General features: G+C 42.0%; 3 protein-coding genes and 1 long non-coding RNA gene across 11 annotated transcripts in view; 2 read left to right on the top strand and 2 right to left on the bottom strand.

Annotated features, from left to right (window-relative positions):
* Positions 1–1,938: 1,938 nt before the first annotated feature.
* On the bottom strand, positions 1,939–6,272 carry gata1a (GATA binding protein 1a). The gene is made up of 6 exons (XM_085273168.1): positions 6,138–6,272; positions 4,114–4,345; positions 3,525–4,025; positions 2,927–3,072; positions 2,688–2,813; positions 1,939–2,591 (listed from the first exon to the last, which is right to left on the bottom strand). The coding sequence occupies exons 2-6, from the start codon at positions 4,325–4,327 to the stop codon at positions 2,304–2,306; spliced, it is 1,275 nt and encodes a 424-aa protein (XP_085129294.1). The 5' UTR covers positions 4,328–4,345; positions 6,138–6,272; the 3' UTR covers positions 1,939–2,303.
* On the top strand, positions 2,372–10,750 carry LOC146573783 (uncharacterized). Its single transcript, XR_014892432.1, has 3 exons — positions 2,372–4,335; positions 6,586–6,628; positions 8,880–10,750. It is a non-coding gene; the product is annotated as an uncharacterized LOC146573783 (long non-coding RNA).
* A 1,359-nt stretch (positions 10,751–12,109) lies between these two features.
* Positions 12,110–16,203, top strand: LOC146573782 (ras-related protein rab7). Its single transcript, XM_085273167.1, has 5 exons — positions 12,110–12,635; positions 12,888–13,014; positions 13,125–13,343; positions 15,620–15,745; positions 15,863–16,203. The coding sequence occupies exons 1-5, from the start codon at positions 12,574–12,576 to the stop codon at positions 15,947–15,949; spliced, it is 621 nt and encodes a 206-aa protein (XP_085129293.1). The 5' UTR covers positions 12,110–12,573; the 3' UTR covers positions 15,950–16,203.
* The window catches only part of hcfc1a (host cell factor C1a), a 14,285-nt gene continuing 8,553 nt past the window's right edge, over positions 15,801–21,532 (bottom strand). For 6 of the 8 annotated variants that reach the window (XM_085273154.1, XM_085273159.1, XM_085273157.1 and 3 more), the window contains 10 exons: positions 21,175–21,314; positions 20,482–20,625; positions 20,172–20,379; positions 19,720–19,995; positions 19,514–19,620; positions 19,285–19,419; positions 19,003–19,188; positions 18,596–18,893; positions 18,437–18,500; positions 15,801–18,337 (listed from right to left, as the gene is read on the bottom strand). In XM_085273154.1, the coding sequence (XP_085129280.1) occupies positions 18,298–18,337; positions 18,437–18,500; positions 18,596–18,893; positions 19,003–19,188; positions 19,285–19,419; positions 19,514–19,620; positions 19,720–19,995; positions 20,172–20,379; positions 20,482–20,625; positions 21,175–21,314 (1,598 nt within the window). In that variant the 3' untranslated portion in view covers positions 15,801–18,297. The remainder of the gene's footprint in view (positions 18,338–18,436; positions 18,501–18,595; positions 18,894–19,002; positions 19,189–19,284; positions 19,420–19,513; positions 19,621–19,719; positions 19,996–20,171; positions 20,380–20,481; positions 20,626–21,174; positions 21,315–21,532) is intronic. The other 2 variants (XM_085273158.1, XM_085273162.1) reach the window with 1 other exon arrangement.

The raw sequence follows: 21,532 nt of genomic DNA, 5'->3' as shown, positions 1-21,532 counted from the left end.
CAGCACCCAGTTACCGGTCCTTCAGATGATTCCAGTGATATGTGTGTTTGTCTTTGACACCTAAAGAGACACTGTGGCCCTCAATGACTAACTGACAGGGAGTGTTAGAGTGGCGGTGCCAGCAGCAGGTGGATGGTTTGGGGTCTGTGGCCTCAGTGATAACTTATCAGCCACCCCCCAGTACTGAGCGAGCAACCCCAGCCCTGCTGCTCAGCATAAAAAGTACACAGACATGTATACACTAGTATTAGGCGTTTCTTACATAAATGGTAAATGGCCTGTATTTGTATAGTGCTTTTCTAGTCCCTAAGGACTCCAAAGCACTTTACACAACCAGTCATCCACCCATTCACACACTGGTGATGGCAAGCTACATTGTAGCCACAGCCACCCTGGGGCGCACTGACAGAGGCTGCCGGACACTGGCGCCACCGGGCTCTCTGACCACCACCAGTAGGCAACGGGTGAAGTGTCTTGCCCAAGGACACAACAACCGAGACTGTCCAAGCTGGGGCTCGAACCGGCGAACTCCCAACTCTTGAGCCACGATCGCCACGATAACCTGTTAAGGCAAGAGTCTGTTAAGACCCTGAATTCAAGGTGTTTCTTTGCACAGAACAATATGCATCTTGCGTTTTGTCATAAAATTGTGCCAGAGAGCTTTGCCTGTGTGTACTAATTTAACCCTAATAGGGCAATGCTGCTGGGCAATTATCAAACAGCCTGCCCTGTTTGTTTTTTAAAGCCATATTCCTCTAGAAAAACAATCAAATCAGCTCCAAGTGTCTGAATATTAAAATATTAATATTATATCAACTTAAAAAAATCATTCTTTAAGTCTGTTTTAAGTAAATGCATGTACCCTTGTACTTATAAATAATTTTAGGCATTTAAATTTTAGTTTATCTGGATTTCTTTTTTTTATTTCCTGCTTCTCCACTTGCTGTAGCACAAAGGTCAGAAACTACAGAGAGGTAAGCCAAAAACGAGGCTGAGGAGTCAGTGCACCTAGATTGTTAAGTGCTTTGTGTTTGTTCAGATGACAATGCATTCAGCTGGTTAACACAATCACAGACGTTCTTACACAGCACGTCTTTGAATGCTGTCCCTCTAGGGTTTTTCAAAATAAAACATAATGGCACCTTAATATGTCACGCACTGTTAGAGCTTAAAGTGAAAAAGTAAAAGTCAAACTAGCCCTTGTTTATTAAATGTTCACAAGTCCCTCTTAATTCCTTTGTAATATATTTTTACAATTTTGTCAATCTAGCCGTGATCTCGTCTTTACTTTGTTAAAGTAAATTTGACTGGTAATAGCCTGATCCATTTACTGAAGTAAGAGTTTCAATGTTGGTGAGGAAAATGTGCATGTGTGCATTTTTTTCTTCTACTTCACTAAAGGCAGAATTCACCTCACAATCTACATGTGCTCGGCTTTCTTTGGCCTACATGGGCAAAAATAAAACACGCAAAGGGCAGCGACGTCATGAAACGTATTGTTGTCTTCTGATTTCTAAACACGTTCTCTGTTGTTTGAGACCTTTGACATGAAAGTGGAAAACTGTAAAATTGAAACAAAAATCCCCTTCTGCACATTCAAACAGAGATGAGTAATGAAAAGTACAAACGTGACCTCGTGTGTCCAGTTGTGCTGTAGCTCGTCTAAATATAAAAGCAGCCATAAGTGGTGCACTTTAGTTGAATGTTTGTCACTTATGCGGAAAAGACGATTTGCATACCCGCTATGTACTATTACACTGTCAAAGTGGAGAACTGCCAGCACAAAGACACCATTATACCAGGGCAGGGGAGTACAATAACCTCCCACAGCAGGCCTTGCTGTGGTTAGCTCAGAGAGCTGAGGATTCAAATGACTTAAAACAAAAGCCTTCATAAGTCAAACAGAATAAGTCACGCATTTTTTTCTTTAGAGTTTTAATATGGTAATAAGAATTATGCAAATACAAAACAGACCCCTGAAGCACAAAACTAAGGTATAGCTTTACTTTAAGAATAATAAAAGAAGAATTGTCACACAGATACCGTAAATCAGATTTGTGTTTGTATTTACAGCTGGGAGAATTCCCTTATTAGGGTGTTTACATATGCCAAAACCTGAGTGATTTTATCGGACTTCACACAAGTGCCCAGTCAGCACAGTAACACAACATGTGGATGAAACGCAGGTAAAATACACAGGAAACTCCATTCGCATGACAGCCAACAACACATATGTACAAATAACTGGCAATACAAGGAAGCGGGCTCGTGTCTGAGTATTCACAGGTGCCCGTCCTGTTATGTCACACTAGTGTGGGCACCATGCCAGAGTTGAGGTGGTGCGTGTAGGGTAAGCTGGCAGAGGGATGGATCGGGGACGGTGTAGGCATGAGGTGAGGCGAGTGACTGTAGGTGAGGAGAGTCCCGGGGCCGAGGGAGAAGGGCCCACCGTTGTCGTCCAGGGAGGGCGGCTGAGTCACCTCCATGTACGGCTCCAACAAGGCGGCCTTCTTGCTCTTCTTGTTCTTGCTGGAGACTTTTCTGTTACGTGTTTGAATTCCATCCTTCTTCATGGTGAGAGGCCGGTTAACCTGTAGTGAGGAATGAAGGAGAATTTTTTTTAATTAATTAATTTTTTTTTAATATTTACCAGGTGTTTGTGGATTCATCTGAAATGACTGACTCACGTTATGCAGTTTAAAGTAGAGTCCGCAGGCATTACACACAGGTTCCCCGTTGGCGTTGCGTCTCCACAGCGTTGTTGTGCTTGTGTGACAGTTGGCACAGAGGGTACCTGCGCGCTTGCTGACAATCTGAGACACAGAAAAGGATATAGTCGAGCTTTTCAAACTACCCTGGTAACGACGGATTATTTGTTCGATGGTTTACAAAGGAGGCAAACGAGGCCCGTATCAGCCTGTCATACCAGTCTCTTCTTGGGTCGGATTAGAGGTCTATTTTGGCCGTTCATCTTGTGGTACAGTCCACAGGCATTGCACAGGTAGTGGCCTGTACCATCCCGGCGCCACAGAGGGGTAGCTGTGGCTCCACAGTTGACACACTCTCTGGCCTCTGTTCAGAGAAATAATGACAGTTTACAGAGTGTAACATATGACGGATGAATGTTTCTTAATATATTATTTCATGTGCAAAGATCTCAGTGACACATTATATAATGGGCAGACTGTTATACTCAACATAGAACAAAATGTTTTAGTTTCACAACTCTCTCTCTCTCTCTCTTGTTTTTGGAACTTGCAGATGCTCAGTTGTTGTTGAAGTACAGATGTTCGAATTTCTATTTTGGGAGAGCTACAAGGGTTGAAAGTTTATTCAAATTTCTTGTAAATGTAACCATCTACAGTTCCATGAAATCTGCATCTGCTGAGAAAAATCTGATAATTTCCAAAACAGCCACCAACCGTCAAGGCTGAACTTTCAGAGCATTTTCATTTTATAGAATATTGTGCCAAAATGGTCCACCCAGGGAAAAGAAAAAGAGGCACCTGTCAATATATCCTCACCTGGAGTGGATATCCTCATCTTGTTACGGAGTTTAGGGGAGTACGAGGGGTTGATCCAGGCTCCGGGGCTGGAGTAGAGGGCAGCGGAGCTGTAGTCCTGTGGGCCACTCATGTATGAGCTGTAGGGGCTTAGCATGTGTGGGTGGGATGATGGAGTGTACACGCTGCCAGCTGCAGGAGTCAGGTTGAGAAAGCTGCTGCTAGCCCCAGACCCCCCAAGTGGGCTCAGGCGCTCTGCCTTGAGGGCCTCCTGAAAATGGGGACTCTCCCTGCCCTCTCTGCCCGGAGACGAGTATCCATCTCTGGAAGTGGTGAAAGAGGAGGTCACTCCAGGGGTGTAGAGGGAGGTCGGGGTGTGCGAATGCAATGGCGTCTTAGTGAGAGGGCTGCTGCTCCAGGTGGAGACTGGGGGGTTGTAGGGCGAGCTCAGAGAGTGGCTGGGCAGCCCATCCAGCAGCTGAAGGTTGCTGAGCAGGCTCGGTGAGTTGAACATTGGTCGAACTGTGGAAAGAAGAAATAAGAGTCAAATCACAATTTAGAAGGCGAACTAGAGGATGGATTTGTTGGGTGACGGCTTGGAAGCACTGACCAGAGCCGTGTCGGTAAGGAGCTGGCGCTCGACTGAGGCTTGGGGTGGAGAAGAAAGAGGGCAGGCTGGTGTAGTCAGTGTCCTGGCCGGTGAAGAACGTCTCACCCTCTTCTCCCGGAGGCAACAGGCCAGAATCAGAGGAGAAAGCGGCCAGAGGGTCTGAGCTGAGCAGGGATGGAGACACCCAGTGGGACTGCTCTGATGAATCTTCCATGTTGGCAGGTAAAACAGCCTGTGGCGAGTATAGTGAGAAATCTAAATTGTTTTTGCTGTCAAATGCACCAACCCAGGATGAAAAGATCTAAGCTGTGCACAAGCCTCATTTTACACGAGTCATTTATTATTCATTCATGTACTCTTTGCACTCTACACCCTTACACTAATGCATTTGTCTTTACAGTTAGCACAGTTTAAAATGAATATAAGGACACGAGCATCGATTGACTTTGTTTTTAGGTGTGTGGCTCTCAGTCTTTATGGAGACATGTTGTCAAAAGGTCTTGACAGAGACACCACCAAACTCCTCGCACACTGGAGGTTTGCGACTCTCTTAATTCAGATGAGAACGAGAGAGGCCGTGACTTTGATTGAAGTCGATGCATTATCACCGAGCTTCTCTCTTCACAACAACCAGTGCAACTTGAAGTTATCAGGGACAAGATCTCTCGACAGCATGCTTTTTCAAACTTCCTTTTCTAGGATCCTCATTTGACTGCGGCTGAAAGTAAAAACTAAAAATAAACGAGTCTATAAATGTAGCGACACAGCCAGTGACCAAACGGTTACCAAGTGGCCCCACTACAATAGGTGTGCCAGTTAGAGGAATGCAAAAGATGTGCCCATAGGGATGACTGGCCGTGTGGACAAACAACACAGCAGCGCACACAAAGTGTAATGGTGTTTGCTGGCAGATTTTTTTTCTTTTCAAGTCAGAGTGTTAACAGCAGTCTCTTTCACACTCTCACTTATTTGTGTGATTAATAACCCTTTCTGTTTTTGTTTTTTTGGGGGCGATTCAATTTTTATCAAAGAAAAACGCAAATTTCGAGCAGATTTTTAGAGCTTGAGATGAAGGCCCCTTTCTGAAAACTGCTTTAAAAGTCGAATCAAAAACAAATTCTGCTCCAAAATACCAGCAACGACGTCCCACAGCATCATAATGTGCATTATAAGAACAGCGGACGAGGCCTCTCCCCGCGCCGTATCTTTAGAGGGAAGAGAAGAGGAAAGAGAAGAGACTGATACTGGCTGATAAACTCTGAGAAAATCTGATAGACAGCATTATTATAATGCTAAATATATCCAGCCCCACTGATACTACATGAAACTAATCTCATCTGATTAATAGAAATCTGTTTGATGAGAAACGCAACAAGCGCAGTGACACAGCGGGGTGAGGCGGCACGTTGTGGAGGACTGATCAAAAGAGACAAAACTAAAAAAGAAACAACCCCAGAGGGATAGATGAAATAATTTGAAACTCACACCCAGCTGCTCATATCACAACACAATTAATTACTTTGAGTGTTATGCCCCTAAACTCCAATGTTAATAGATTGACATTATGCTACTTGCATTAAAACACACTGAACATATATCTACCGTGTAAAGCAGTCGACTTGTTTTTGATATGGATGTAAGCAACTTCAAGCTGAACTCGTGCAGTGGGCGAATTAAATTAATATTATAATTCATCTCTACCGTTACATATACTTGTGGTAATTATTGAAAATTCAATTGAAAATAATGAACGGAAAACAAAAAGTGTCACTTTCACAGAGAAGGAAACAGATTCTCTGTTGCCCTCATGCAAAGTTCTCGCCTCTCGTATCTCCACAATTCACAGTCTGCCAAGCAATAAATTGCCTCAGATGATCGTAATTCTCGCCAGTGAAAGTTTCACATGCACAATTATTCTTAACCAACAAAACTAGCCAGCTGTATTTAACGAATCAAGCTGGTTACACCAGGTGTTTGGGGTGGAAATATGAGAACAGAAGGCAAAGTCCCGACTGGTCACCTACCTGAGTGGACGCCACCGACGACTGATGGGTGCAGTGAGCCTTTAGAGCCGAAAAATATATGCAGCCAGGTGGGAGGTGGTGCACAGCTGGACCTCACTGTAGGCTGATGGCTACAACTAAAAAACTTCTCTAACTACCAGCAAAGTTTAGGGCTACGAGACAGTCCGTGGGAGGGGTTGGGGACAAACATTTTTTTAAAAGACACACCTCTTTGGTCCAGAGAGAACGAGCTTGTGTGGGGCTTAGATGTTACATATGTACAGGCATGAGTTTAAAATCACATTTAAGCGTGTCATCTACAGATATAAATAATGTAATAAATATTTGTGGCATCTGGAGCGAAAGGTGAAGGTGCTTTAAATCTTAGTTCCTCTGCTCTTCCTTTATGGCTGTGTGTGCTGCTTGTGTAGTATTGATAACATGTTTGTATCTCTGATTATTTCCACAGAGGAAGCACCGTATATAAAAAGCATATCAGGACCAAAACCAAGGCCAGTATGAAACAACTACACGTAGTCGATAGGAATCATCAGATCCATTGCACATCATATTTTGTGTGTTATATTGTCTTTTTCCAGATCTTAAAAGAAATGCATATACTAATGCAATATAAAATAAACTCCGCTTCCTGCGGTGTGCATGCAGGATGGACACTTTTTTTGTCTGTTGATGAAATGTGCATACAGCCCCTGATAAGACCAAGCCCACATGGAAAAGAGTTTGACAGACATTTGAACAAAGCAAATATAAAATGCAAAGACACAATTTCTTTGTGGTCCAGCAAAGCTTAGAATGGAACACAGTAATGCAAATCGGCGAAGACGCTGCAATCATAGGGAGAGATATGGTCTGAGCACGGCCTGGCTGCGCACAAACCCGACACTGTCGAAGTCATTTGATAGTCAAAGCAGCTCCCCAACTTTCCTCTCTCTTTGTTCATTTACAGTTTTCAGGGAAATCAGGGGAGAAAAACAGTTGGGAAGAATTGATGCCTTTCTTTTTTTCCTTTTTGAAAAACAAAAACAAAAAACCACACTGGGTTTTTTTTAGGAATGAGGCAGATAAGTTAAATGCGTCCGACAAGGCAGCGATGGCTAATAAGTGGTATCAGTTAGGCCAGATGCAAATCAATATATAGGTCATGGCAACTGTTACACAAAAATTCTAACTAAGCCTTTCATTTCCCTAAACGTTCCACACACAGTATCACCGGTTGCTGTGAAATTAGTATCCTGGAACAACAGAAATAAACTGTTAAAGTAGTAAAAGTCAGTGAAGTCAATGTCCCGGGGACCCATAAACAGTTGGATATCAGGAAAAAGCAGAGCTGTAATAAAATGTCCTCCTCATCACCTCCGTATAACTTCTGATGACACCTGTGTCATGTTTTCTTTGTTGTCACGTAGATAAGTGAAGAAGAAACCTGCTCTGTTCACACCTGTCAGTGTTTTTTTTGTTTTTTTTCCTTTTATGAGATTTGTCAAAAGGCTGCTGTTGGTTCAATAATAAGACTAAGAGCAAGTGATTATACTAAATAAATAACCAAGCAATACACACACACAAGCGGTGAATACTGTCTGAGTTATTATCTGCTCTTCATCTACCGTATAAGACCAATTCAGATTCTTCCAGGAACATTTACACTAAGGCTGTTGGTAATACTATTTGCAAATACTACTTATTGTTCTGCAATGCAATAGAGTACCAGGTAAAACTTTAAAATTCGATTCAGGATTCTGTTATACAAAGCTTAAAGTTTGTCTGACATCATCGTGTAATCAAGGTATGATAATTTGTGCAGTGTAAGCCCACTTCAGGCAAAGCTGGATAGGCTCCAGCTTGTGCTATCAATTTATTGTGTTGACAACTTAGGTTTGTCCCCTCTAGGTTTTCCTTTTTAATGGCAGTTATGGCACAGTTAAATGTGAATGTGCTGGATGTGAAACACTGTAGCCTGGGTGAATGAGAGCAGTAGTACCAGAGTGAGATGAGGTCTCTGTGGCAGCGTGGACAGCCGGGCAGGGATGTGGCTGCCGCCACAGTGCGAGTGTGCTGCTCTGCTCTGATAAGAGGTTATCAAGATGAAAGGAGGAGGCCAGGAATTACAGGCCCGCCGCTTACTGTCATAAAGCGGTACAGGCATACTGTCAGGGTTACAAGGCCCTACAGCGTGTAAGTGGCTGTACTACATAAATCACGCAAGGCAAACACACACACACGGACACAGTTTTCTTCTTCTGTTGACAGTATCTCAACAGAGACAGTTTGAACTAACGCTGGAGTGTCTTGTCGGACAGTTAGGAGGTTGCTCAGGGCCTTCGTAGCTGGATGACAGATGACATTGTGTGTCAACAGTGGAGTATGAGGACAACTTTCAAATTCCCAAGAAACAGGCTTCTGTGAAGGCGGTGGTCTTATCTCTGCAATGCAGGGCTGCAGCACCACTGCTATACCCAGGAGGATAGCGCTCTCTCTTTCTCTCTCTCCCCCCCCCCCCCCTCTCTCTCACACACACACACACACACACACACACACACACACACACACACACACACACACACACACACACACACACAAATGTTCATACAGTCTGTTTCTGAGGACATTTATTGACATGATGGTTTCTCTAGGTCCTCAATACAGACTTAACTAAGTGAATAGCCTAAAGCTGTTTCTGACCAACACCCATAAACCTGAATCTTGACACTCACACACCTTCTGTTTCTTTCTTCTTTCTAAAAGGTGTGAAAGAAAGGAGGAGCAGACCGGGGTCACATCCAGAAGGTCCTCACTTTTTCAAAAAGTCTTCACTCCATGGTTGTACACATCTCCATTACTTTCACTGTGATTGAAATAAATGTTTAGGCGCTTTCTTGGCACCCAAACAAGCGTGGACTTTGTGCAGCAGCACAGCGTTATGAGTGTGTCTCCATCCATTGTCTAATAAAGTTAGGCGGGCACTCACGAGTGCCACTCACAGAGATACGCTAGTTTTTCTGTTGCTGTTTTTTTGCAATCTCAGTGTTCTGCTGCACCTCTGACAGTCACTACAGGACATAGATATGAAGGAATCTCAGCATTGTGTCAAGTAGTTGAGTTTTTCTTTTCTTATAGGTTTTATATTCTGTTTTTAACTGACGATTGCACAATTTTTTTTTACCCCTCTTATGATCACAAATATAAATTCTGCATTGTTTATATTTTCTGTGTCCGTGTGTTTCAGTAGTAAGTACTACTTCCTACTTATTATTGTTTATATTTTATATATGCTTTTATGTTAACCTCTTGATAACCAGCTTCCAATTTAGCTCATACATTAGGATAAATAAGTAACTTTGATACTAGACAAAGAAAAATTGAACTCTACCTCATCTGTCATTAATCTAGAATCTCATTTCTAAAGGCAGGCATCAAGTAAAAAAAAGTGTGATAGTATTGGTTTGAAAACACAACATGTTAGATGTTGAAACTGATCAATTGTATTGAGTTCTAAAAATGACCGGGAAGATTGGGATTAGAAATGAGTACATCAGGACGGCTCAGCTAGAGATAGAGTTCAAAGGAAAGCTCAAAATGGTCTGGGCATGTGGAAAGTATGTAGCAGATCAAGCTGACAGGCAGGTTGCTGGGGATAGGGTGAGGTGGAAGCAGATGATCTGCTATGGTGACCCCTAAAGGCAGCAGGTGGAAGAGCTGAGGAGACAAGTGACATAAAGCAAATGTTGCTCATTCGTGCCTGATAAAGGATTTCGAGGGTTTCAGCTGCTTGACTCCTTCTGTCATATTTTTGCTTCATAGTGCACCAGATGTTTTCAATGGGTAGATGAGGGGTTGTGACTGATTGCATGGCCTCACTGAAAACAATCAAGCCCTTCACAGAGGCAGTTTATACATCCAGTGTGCGCTGATGTGCCCCATACTATCACGGGTACTGCCTTTAACCGTGCTCTGATAACAAGCCAAATGATTCCTCTACTCTCCAACAGCAAGGACACAAAGTCCATGATTTTCAAATACAATATCAGCAAAGAGAGACCAAAGAGTTTACACTTTGCCTCAGTCCATCTTATATGAGGTCAGTCCAGAGGAGAGCTCAGAGTTTCTGGATCATGTTCATGTATGCCTCTATGTCTCTGTATGGTGGAATTTCACCTCACATTTGTGGATGCAGCAAAAAAAGTTTACTGACTGTGACTTTCTGAATAATACTAAGATGGGATTTCCACTTCAGCATCATGTTTAAGATCAGCATTGTTTTTTGTTCTTCTTTACGCAGAGATTTACTGAATCGTTTAATGATGCTGTTTAGATGACGAAATTCCCACATTCTTGGCCATTTTATTTCAAGAACCATTATTTTTAAAGTGTTATTTTTCATTCTGTAAGACCCAACAATGACACTAACTGTATACTGAGTTATGGTAATTATTTCACCTCATTAACCTCATGAATCATGAGATTTTCCGTTGGCTTTTGGCAGTGAATTCAACATATTCTTATGATGATTGTATGATTGATGTATATATAGATAGATATATATGAACCTGTCCTCTGGTTACTGTAAGGTTTTTTTCTTGCACTAACCTGAACACTCAAAAGTGAAACGTAATAAAAGATGGCAGAATTTGATTACTCCAATAAAAGGAAACTCTGAAACATCAAAGTACAAAGTGTGAGTAAATGTCAGCATTTTAGCCTTTCTGATATGTCTCCTTCTTCTTTTAGCCTTTTTTTTTACATTTAATTAAAATATTGATGATATTTTAACTTTCATTAATAACTTTAACCTCACAATTAGTTAAAAACACTAAACTGGTCATTTAATGATTATTCAAAGCAACCCTACCTCATGGCTCTAAGCATATCTGTCCGAGAAGAAAAATAAACCACCTGAGGTCTATACTGCCCTCTAATGGGGAATAAAGGAAGGGTTGTTTTTTTTTGGGCTTTTTTTTACAGTTTTGAGCATTTCATTTTTATTTTTATGTATTTTAATTTGTTTAGTGAACATTTGATGTACTGATGGGCTGTAACAATCCCATTTTTGAGATTTATAGAAAAATAAATCTTTACTGTTCACCAGTGTAATCATTATAGTTTGATCTAAAAATAAATAAATAAATAAAAATATTTAAAACAATAATAATAATAATAATAATAATAATAATAATAATAATAATAATAATAATAAAAAATGAAGGGCCGCTTTCCAAATGTAGAATGTAAAGTAGAATGTAAAGTTTTATTAGTAAAGCCGAACAGTGATCAAAAACACTGATCCATTACAGAGCCTATAGGCTACCTTAGGGCTGATCCAGTTTGGAGTCACTGATAGAGTCACTCAGGTGATCTTCAGTGGAAAATATTTTGAGGTTCAGTTGCTTTAAATTGTTTCAGATTATTCAGTGACTGAATCTGTGAACAATCTGTGAAGATTAGTCTCACCTTCACTCAAATATTCCCATCATATCCAAGATCGAGCTGTGACAGACATTTTTCCATCACCATCAGTATGTGGTGCGTCTAAAGTTTTACACAGACGAGTTTGACTGAAACAGTCATTGCTACAGTAAATGTTTCAGAAGAGCTGACTGACAGTCTGACAGCTACTCTCCACAGAGCCACAGAGATGGAGACTGTGGATCTTATACTGGGTTGATTAGAAATATGCAACGTCATGGCTGTATATACCTGTATATCGAGGAGTAAATGCCTGTTTAATGTTAAGTACAAAAATAGAACAAATTAGCGTCTAACTGGGATTTCAGTGCTTGTAAAAACGTCAACTTCTGCAGATTAGTTCACTCCCCTACACAATGACTGCGATTTTATAAATGAGGAAATGATTCGAGGTGTCAGCCAGGTGATTCAGGTGCAGCAAGAGGGGAGGAGTCAGAGAGAAACTCAGTTCGCTAATTAAAACCTGCCAGCGAGCAGGTTATCTGACCCCAGTTACTGACTCAGAGTTGAAGTTGACTGTTTTTCTGGAACAAGAAGATCCGGAGTTTCCTCAGCTCAGGGTTAACAAACTCAGAGTTGTTCCTGGAGTAGAGCCCTGTTGCTGAGTCTGTGGACCTTTCATACAGGAATGAGGAGAACGCGGCTGTGTGCCAATCACCTGTCATGATGAGGTGCCTTCAAAGCACAGCCACTTAATTGGAATTTTGGACATTTAGTTGCAACTTGCCAGCAGTGTGGTAAGAACAAAAGAAAAGAAAAAAAGAAAGAATATATTTAACACACGGAGGAAATCACTTGAAAACTTTAAAACAATAATAATAATATTAGTATTTTAGTTATTTTATTTTAATTTCTAAATCTGGCTATAGGCGTGTGACACGTCCAGTCATTGAAGGCGCATATTTCTAGGGACCCGTGAAGGCATCGGCAGCGTGAGCTCTCGTGGGTTCATACCGGCTGGGCCAAACAATCAGACATGGATATGAGTGACAAAAAGGGTCCTATTACACTGAAAATAATCCTCATAGGAAACTCTGGGTGAGTTAAAGGGGCATTTAAAGGTTCTTATTAATTCCGCAGTTCCACCGATACTTGTTTCACTTTCATTTACTCCGGCTCTCTTTCTGTTCATAGTTTAAGACATAATTCCAAATTCTCAAAAGTGTGAAAGTGTGGGCTTGTATTTAACGGCGCAGTGCGATGCAAGAAGAATAATGCGCCTGTCTCCGGTAAAAGAGCGAGAGGTCTTCATTTTGTCGATTTCCACTAAACATGTGAGTGTTTACTTAGGGTGGGAAAATCCTCCGTCATGAACAGATACGTGAATCACCGCTTCACCAACATGTACCGGGCCACTGTGGGGACCGACTTCCTCTCTAAAACAATCAGCATAGATGGGGACACAGTCACGCTGCAGGTAATTCACCTGTGCATTTGGCAGTGAAACAAGCCCCCGCACACCCAGGAACAAGACATTCATGTCATATAGGATGGTTAATCCCATGTTTCCCACTGTGTGTATGTCAGATCTGGGACACAGCAGGCACAGAGAGGTTCCAGTCTCTGGGTACACCTCTGTACAGGGGAGCTCACTGCTGCATGCTGGTGTTTGATGTCACATCCAAGGCCAGCTTCTCTGCTCTGGATGGGTGGAGGAAGGAGTTTTTGATCCAAGGGGAACCCAAGGATCCTTCTGATTTCCCTTTTATTGTACTGGGCAACAAAACGGATCTGAGCGACCGAGAGGTTAGTCAAAGTCCTCTTCTTTCAGTCGGTCTCAGTGAGGCATCTCCAGGTTTACCACACACGTGGCTCAGTACAGTTTTATTAAATGCAGATTTGTTGGAACCACGACTGAACTATAACATCATTTTTGTCTTACCTGCTTTCCGGCCTGGTGCTGTAGTGGGAACCTACTAAACCTAAGTGTGATCACTTAGGTTTAGGACCTTTAGTCTATATTGAGCTACCTTGTTATCGGGTTTGTTATCAAATTGCTTCAATTTTGCCATTCTGTGTGTATGCAGTCACTGGGCACTTTTAAATGTACACCTTAGCTTAGTTTTGCCTTTAGAACTGCCTTAATTCTTCATGGTGTAGACTCCCCAGGTGGTGGGAAAAGATTCCTCTGAGATTTTGATCCACAGCCTCACACAGCTTCTCCAGATCCATGATGTGAATCTCCCGTTTGACCACATCCCCGAGGTGCTCTGTAGGATTCCAGTCTGGTGACTGTGGAGACCACTTGAGTAAAGCAAACTCATTGTTAAGCTCAAGAAGCCACTTTGATATTTTTGAGCTCTGTGGCATTATCCTGCTGGAAGCAGCCATCTGAAGACGGTCATTAAGGTATAGACGTGGTCAGCAACAGTTCTCGGGTAGGCTGCGGTATTTAAACCATTCTCAGTTGGTACTAAGATGCCCAGTGTGCCAAGAAAATGTGCCCTCTCACCATTACACCACCAACACCACGACCATCAGCCTGAACTGTTGGTAGAATGGAGCCATGCTTTCATGTTGTTTACACCAAGAGATTTCTCTTTTCTTTCTGAAATACACTTGTAAATTACACTCTTGCAAAGGAAATGCAAGTCACAGTGAGTGTTAGATCAAAAGTGAAGTCTCTATTAACATTTTGTATTCTTCTGTTCTATTTTTGGTGTGAGCGCACAGTAAAGTAAGCTGCGTCCAGGGTAACCAGGTGTCCTACTTTATGTGGAGGCTGCACAGCATTTTTTTTTTTTTATCTCTTGTCCCTCAGTCTCACATTTTGATTGGTTCTGGTATTCAAAAGTCAACACTGCAGGAAAGATACGTGAAGAAAGCATGGGTCAAGTGCAGGTTAACCTCACTGTTCTACTGCCTACCCAAGGAGGAAAACTGTAAATCACAATCAGTGCAGATTTTACTGGAATTGGATGGAAACTACCACAAAGAGAAAATGCAATGAATCTACAAGAAAGCCTGAAAACTACTTGAAGTCAGTGGAAGAAAATTGTCAGTTGATATTATTTTGATTATTATTCAGTTTTGCAGAATGAAGAAAGCTGATGCAAAGTGACACACTGCATGTGACTCTCACAAGGAAGTGGCAGCTCAAAATCAGATGTGACTATCTATAGCCACATCCCGACTCGGACCTAAAAATGATTGACGAAGAAGCCAGCAGCTGAAATAACAGTGTACCCATTTAAGTGTTATTGGGATAGAAAGAGAAACTGTCTAAACGATATTTAGCTTTCCTTTGTGCTTATTTTATTTGGTTAGGCAGAGTTGGGACATTTGAATTAAAATAAAATACAAAAACACAAGCTGAAGTCTGACAGAATAACAGTTAACAGTGACTACTACATTACGTATAGTAGTCACTGCACACTTTGTAGAGATGCGAATGGAAATCCCTTTGCAAAAATATTTTATGCCTGTCAAAGTGTTGTCTTTGGGATTTTTAGTAGATTCTAGTCAAGAAATGTGAACAAATGTTTTTAATGACAGGCTGCTAGTAACGGAGCACCTAACAATATCATTTGAAATGGGTTTGCTATGTTTTCGGTTATGTGAAGACTTCATGCGTTGAGTTAGGTGGATTTATTTAATGCTTGAATGATTTGTAGATTAGTGTCTATGACTGGATTGAACAGAGGGAAATGCAGTCAGTGTAGAAAGAAAAACTTTGAAAGACCTTCAGAAAGCCTGAAGAACTATTGGTCAAGATCACTGGCTCACTAGGAGCAAATATAAAGAAATCAGGGCTGTGTTTGTCCTTTATATTCTTAATGCTAAGCCTTTAATCTGTATAATCCATGTTTATTAACTCTTACAAATCAGATGCCATCTCAGGATGGCTCTCAGCATGACAAAAGTGACCATTGTTTAGTTTGACGTGTTCTGGTCACCACAGGCTTTCCAAGCCCGCTGCTCGTGAAACTCAGTTTGCCAAGAGGCCCATCCTTTAGATTTGTGTGTTTTATTCCACACATTACTCTGATCCATCATGTGAGTAACATTTTGTTTCCTCTCAGGTGTCTGGCAAGCTGTCCCGGCAGTGGTGCGAGGAAATTAGAGCTGAATACTTTGAAGGAAGTGCCAAAGAAGATCTGGATGTAGAGAAGCCGTTTTTGAGAGCGGCTCAGCGTGGCTTACAGCAGGTGACTCAACTTGTCTTGTGTTTACTTTTAATAAACACACACGCACAAAAGCCTATTTTTTTTTTTATGTTTAACATGTTTATTTTTTGATGATAAAAGATACATTACTCCCTACAGTACAAAAAACACACATTGGAAAATACAGGACATTTCCAGATAACCTGCAAACAGCCGAGAGAAACTCGCAACACCTGTGAGTGCTGAGAGGCGCACTCGTCCCAGTGTGGAAGGGGAAAGTTCAGAGACCTCGGCACTGCTGATGAGGACCTATCTAACGAGGGTGCAAAAATAGTGACCCAGCAAAGGTACTGTGGAAGGAAAGGACACAATTGTATACCACATGGAGAGAGGAACAAACTCATTAAATGTTTTTTCTTCTTTTTTTCTTTTTTTTCTGAGAACCTTCAGCTTATGGTCTAACTTAAGGCATCACTACTAAAATACACTGCTTTTTTGCATGCATGTCTAGTTTTGTTCAACAGACACACCGACACGCACAAAATTATGAATGCATATGAAGAGAAAGTTTTCATTTCTAGAAAGTAATCGGGAGAAATCACAAACAGAACCCGAGGCACGGGCCAGAGAAAAAGCGGCAAACCCGGGCTCTCATCTTCGTGGCCGTCGTTACCATCACAACTGAATCCACTCTTACAAAGTAGATATACACTCATGTCCAGTCAGAAACCTCCTCCCTGTACAAGTTTTGTATTGTAATGAACCTAGCAGTGATTCGGACTCCTACAGTGAATCAGCTTGACAGAAGCAAATTAGGGAGACTATATATATTTATATATATATATATATATATATACGTTTCTTTTATAAGCAAAGACACAAAAGGCAATCAAGAGATGACCAACATGTAAAAACAGTTTGTTACAGGTAATTATATAAAAGGCCAAGATGTTTCCTTTTTTTGTTTTGTCTGTTTTTTTTTTTTTTTCCATTCTTGCTCTATGAATGAACTAATTTACAAGTGAGTACACTCCAGCTATGTAAGCTTTCTTCCCAAGACATCGCCGTTCAAAAGACATATGGGTTTTACATGTCACAGTTAGCTCGCACACCATCTGTAGTCTGGAATACAGAGCCGTGGAAAGGAACAAAAGATTTATTAAATGGATTTACATACATCAAATAGGGGAAGGGAAAATTATTCTACTGATAATTTGCCATTCTAAAACTTAGACGTGAGGACAGCACATTCATAAGCGTAAAAAGCATAGGACAACTGATCGGGCTATCATGGAGGGGGAGGGGAAAGGATGGAAAAGATCTGATGTTGGTCTTTTCTAAGCCTCTCCTCCCCCTTGTGTTTCCATGTTTGGCAAATGAAGCAACACAAGTATCGAGTAGTAAACAAAGTAAAAACTCCTCTCCCTGGGTCCACATCAAAAGTTCCCTTCAGTCCTATAACCTCTGCGGTTTCTACTTGGAACAAATACAAAAAGTCTTTCTCACTTTCATTGCCATCTGTTAACAAGAACATACAACCAACTGAAGATTTCTTTTTTTAAAATAGAGTGGCAACCTCAACATTAGCCACAACATCTTCCCATGAACACAAATTATTGGGATGAACAACAGTTAAAAAAAACTGATGTATTTTTTTTTCTCTTAAAAATGCACACAACATACACATACACACAGAAGGAAAAAAGCTTAAAAAATACAAAAATAAACTACACAAAAGATCTTCTGCATCATTGCTTGCTAATTTTTTGGGAAGATTTTTTTTTTCCATGTGTGCTGCAAGTCTCAGTCCTAGCAAAGTCATTCGTTCTCTACAAATCTCTTCCTTTTGCCATTCTTCCAACATGTTGGCCACCAGTCCTCATCTTGGGGTAAAAAGCGCACAGTGATGACATTACCAGGAGACTGGAGTCCAGTACGATGACTGTACAGACTTGGTTCTCAATGAAGCAAATTAGTTTTGAGCAAAATAATAATAATAATAAAAAAAAAAAAGTCCTCCTTCACAGAGGACAAGTGCTTTATTTGATTCCATACCGATTTTTTTTCCTCTCATCTATACTAATGCTTCCACAGCCTTTTTCAACACTGTACATCATTCCATGTAGTCTCTCTCTACATCCCCCCCAGAATTCCCCAAAAACACAGGAAAAAGAAAAAGGGTAACATTGCGCTCAGGCTGGCTCCCAGTTTGTGAAAGATGTAAATGCTTCTCTATACTGTTCCAACTATTGAAATAAGTCAAAAATAGGTGTTAAAAGGATGGAAGGGGATGTGACTGAAAAAGATAATGTGCTTCTAGGTTTGCTCTAAAAATAGTACGACCAACAGAACGAGGAGGAAGGAGGGTTTTATCTACAGAAACATCTCTCAGATCAACTTTCGTCTCGGCTTCATATGGTTGTTCTGCCTCCATTTCCGTCTCTGTCTGAGACATTTGGGGAAGTGGATGGAGGATGAGGTTAGGATGAGGATGAAGAGGAGAAAGGGTGATGGTCAGTCTTCTTGATAAAAAGACAGCGAGTGGGGTAAAAAAAAGACCAAAAGAAAAGACTGGGAGGGATCTCCAGGCCACCTCACTGGTCCGTCCTTGCTTTCTTTGGACCAGTAGACTTACTGCAGGAGAACACACAAAACCAGAATAAGTGCTGGATGTTTTATTCATCGATGAAATGTTCCTGTGTGCACGATATGAAACATGAATACTGTACTTACGTATCAGGAGAGGTGCCTGGTCTTTTGGGGGCCGGTTTTGCAGAGGAGGCATCTTTGCCAGATTCTACAGGGCATTAAAGTGGAGAGATTCAATCCATCAACAGCAGCCTCAGTAATTAAGTATTTTTAATATTTTAAAGAACTTATTTGTGAACTCACCTTGCAGCCATCGAACTTGTGTGGCAGGACCATAGCCCTTCTCGTTACGGGCGGCAATGCGGAAGATGATCGCTGGCTTGGTGGTGTAGTCGATGTGTGCGTTAGAGAGGCTGGACGACTGAACCAAGCAAGATGGGTTGGGTCCACAATACACACGCATGAAGGCTAGCTGGGCTGGGGTGGAAGCCTTGGCTTCAGCTGTTTGGTTGCTCTGGATGGCCAGGTACACAGAGTACTCAATGATCTTTCCTGACGTCACCGAGGGTGGCTCCCAGGTTAGGTGGGCACCATCTGGGCTCTGGGGGGGATACAGTGAAAAGATGCTACTTGGTGCCAAAACCATGGCTCACGTGATCACGTATGGCACACCTGTGAGTAAAATCTATAATGCAACAGGGTTTGTTTACCTTGCTGATTTTGATGGCACAAGGTGCCCCCGGGAAGCCTGGTAGGCAAGTCTTGAAAGCTGAAATCTCAGAGAAAGCTCCACGACCGCAGGCGTTGATTCCAGCAACACGGAACTTGTAAGCTGTTCCAGGCTGCAGCTCCATTTTCTTCATCTGGCTGTAGTCTGGTATAATGCCAGAGTCATCCTACCAAACACATAAATACAAGTTAGATAAAGATGGATTCTTGTAACGCACATCAATATCATTCTGAACAAGAAAAGGCTCCCTGAGACAACTTACATCTCCTTGAGAATCATCTCCTGGCACATAGTAGTGAGTGACAACCATATTTGTCACTTTAACAATCCCAACATCAAACCACTGGTTCTCCTTTTTCACGACAGGCTTCACTGGAGCTGGCTGAGGGGCTTGCTTCTGCATGGGAACAAAAACGGTCAGCAAATTCCTCCTTTCCTCTCTTCACCTCAACTGACATAATCAGAAGTGCAGCAGCACCAAAATGACTCACCTCTCCCTCAATGCCATTGGCGACCTCTGCTAGAGTGGCTGCTGCTTGAAGTTTAGCTGGACTTGCCACAGATACAGAGGGTGCAAACGTACTTGATGGCGCAAGCGCTGTACAATGTCAAGAGCAATACAAAAATAATCAGTCTGCTGTAACAAACAGTAACATTCAAAGTAACTATAAAAAAACCAAACACAACACAAACATACTCTCAGCTGTGGTGCGTGGCAGGAGAGAAGCCACAGCACTTGTGACTGCAGCGGCCATTTCGTTGTGCCCATTGCTCTCAACAGACGGATCATTGAGGCTGTCGGCAGGAGCAAGACCCTCGGTGGGCAAGCTTGTGTCCACTGTGGCCTGCTGAGCTGCGGCCTGAGCCTCCTGCAATTGTTGCTGCTGTTGGACCAGTGCTGCAAGATCTTGCTGGGTCAGCATGATGGGGATGTTGGTGGGTTGCTGGTTCTCTCCAGCAGCATCGCCTTCATCTGTAAGTTATACATTTTTTATGAATAGCAAGATCACAGAGAATTCAGGAGTTTCACATCTAGAGGAATAGTTTTACTGACAAGTGTCCTGTTAACTAGAGCCAGCCCTTGAACTTAGGCTATGCTATGGTTCAAAATTCGAAAGTCTGTGAACAAAAAGCTTTGATTCTACTCACTCATTACGGCTTGCTGAGCTGCCTGGAGGACCGCCTGGATAGCGAGGGCCTGGGCTTCCTCTGTGGCTGCTGCTTGTGCAGCCGCCTCTGCTGCTGCAGTGACAGCCAGTTCCTCGTCCGACAGCCCCGTCACCATTAGTGTGGCTCCCTGGCCCTCAGACATCAGCTCTGAAGGAAGGTTCAAGGCTGTCGCTGCTGCTGCTTCTCCCTGGGGAACACATTAAATCAGTCCCATCAAAAAAACATGGAAAATGCATGACTGCAAAGAATTTCAAAATCAAAGGCCAAACAGACTTTTTTGCCTTCATACTTTATTCACCTCTGCTTGCGTCTCCATTGCTGCGGTTCCTTCCTCAACAGGTGCAGCTTCTGCTGATGCTGGCTCATCAGTCTGCATGGGTTCCTCTGTGGAGCTAGCTGCAGTGCTTACTCCCTCTGTGATGGATGAGATCGACTAGAGGGAAACAAAGAAATCATACCCCACAATGAGAAAGAAACTCTGGAAATGACATTCTTCTTACATATTCGTACACACATATTGACAAAAGTATTAGGCCACACTTCTTAATCTGCAAAGTCAGGCGTTTTCAGTCCTATGGCCACCGGTGTTTAAATTCTGGCACCTACCAATACAGTCTGCCTTTACAAACATTTCTGAATGTTTTGTTCATAGATATTCAGCGCAGTAATGTAATAGGACGCCAACACTCTATCAACACTCTGCTGACTCAATACCTACAGGATTATAAACTTGCTCTGGCTTTCTCGTCAGCACAAGTACTGTGCACCAGGAGTTTCACAACTTCAGTTTCCATGGTCAAGCAGATCCTTTAAGTGTAATGTGTAGGTGGCCTGGTACTTTTGTCTGTACAGCATATCAAATTCAGAAATGCAGCCCCAACGTGGACATCTACTAGGATTAGTTTTACCACCATCACCAAGTCATACTGGATGGTTTTTAGAAAAGGATCTTATTTTGACAGGAATGATGTGGTATTCTTACAGGCACAGAGGGTCCAGGGGCTGGTGTAGACTGAGTGACAGTAGTGATAGCCCTGCCCTGGGTGGTGCCAGTTGTTGCTGTGGTGGATGCCTCTTCTGTGCTGCTGGTACCTTCTGCTCCTTCTTCTGTCTGCTGGGTTGCTAATGAGACATAGTAACATAGCTGATTTCTAAACAAACTACTTTTACTGCTTAGAGAAAAACAATCATCCGTCATGTGAGATCTAGATGTTATTTTAAGAAATATCAAGACAAGTGTAATTAAAAAAAGAAGAAAGATTGAGAGTCACCACACAGTGTACAGAAACCTAACTTGCTGTTAATTATAAAAGAAAAAGAAAAGAAATAAGATTATTCAG

This window comes from Mchenga conophoros, linkage group LG5 (assembly GCF_057382185.1).
Source record: "Mchenga conophoros isolate Kocher_MC1m ecotype Shallow Benthic linkage group LG5, M_conophoros_male_GT1.1, whole genome shotgun sequence".
In the NCBI taxonomy this organism is placed as follows: Eukaryota; Metazoa; Chordata; class Actinopteri; order Cichliformes; family Cichlidae; genus Mchenga; species Mchenga conophoros.
The sequence above is the reverse complement of the archived record's forward strand: the minus strand, read 5'-3'. Positions and strand labels throughout refer to the sequence as shown.

Excerpts from the sequence above, each read along its gene's own strand:
- gata1a (XM_085273168.1), bottom strand. The coding sequence starts at position 4,327 with ATGGAAGATTCATCAGAGCAGTCCCACTGGGTGTCTCCATCCCTGCTC. Across the intron at positions 4,026-4,113 it reads TCCTTACCGACACGGCTCTG|TTCGACCAATGTTCAACTCA; the intron begins GTCAGTGCTTCC and ends TTCTTTCCACAG. Across the intron at positions 2,814-2,926 it reads TCCGACCCAAGAAGAGACTG|ATTGTCAGCAAGCGCGCAGG; the intron begins GTATGACAGGCT and ends TCTGTGTCTCAG.
- LOC146573782 (XM_085273167.1), top strand. The coding sequence starts at position 12,574 with ATGGATATGAGTGACAAAAAGGGTCCTATTACACTGAAAATAATCCTC. Across the intron at positions 12,636-12,887 it reads ATCCTCATAGGAAACTCTGG|GGTGGGAAAATCCTCCGTCA; the intron begins GTGAGTTAAAGG and ends GTGTTTACTTAG. Across the intron at positions 15,746-15,862 it reads CTCAGCGTGGCTTACAGCAG|TACAAAAAACACACATTGGA; the intron begins GTGACTCAACTT and ends TACTCCCTACAG.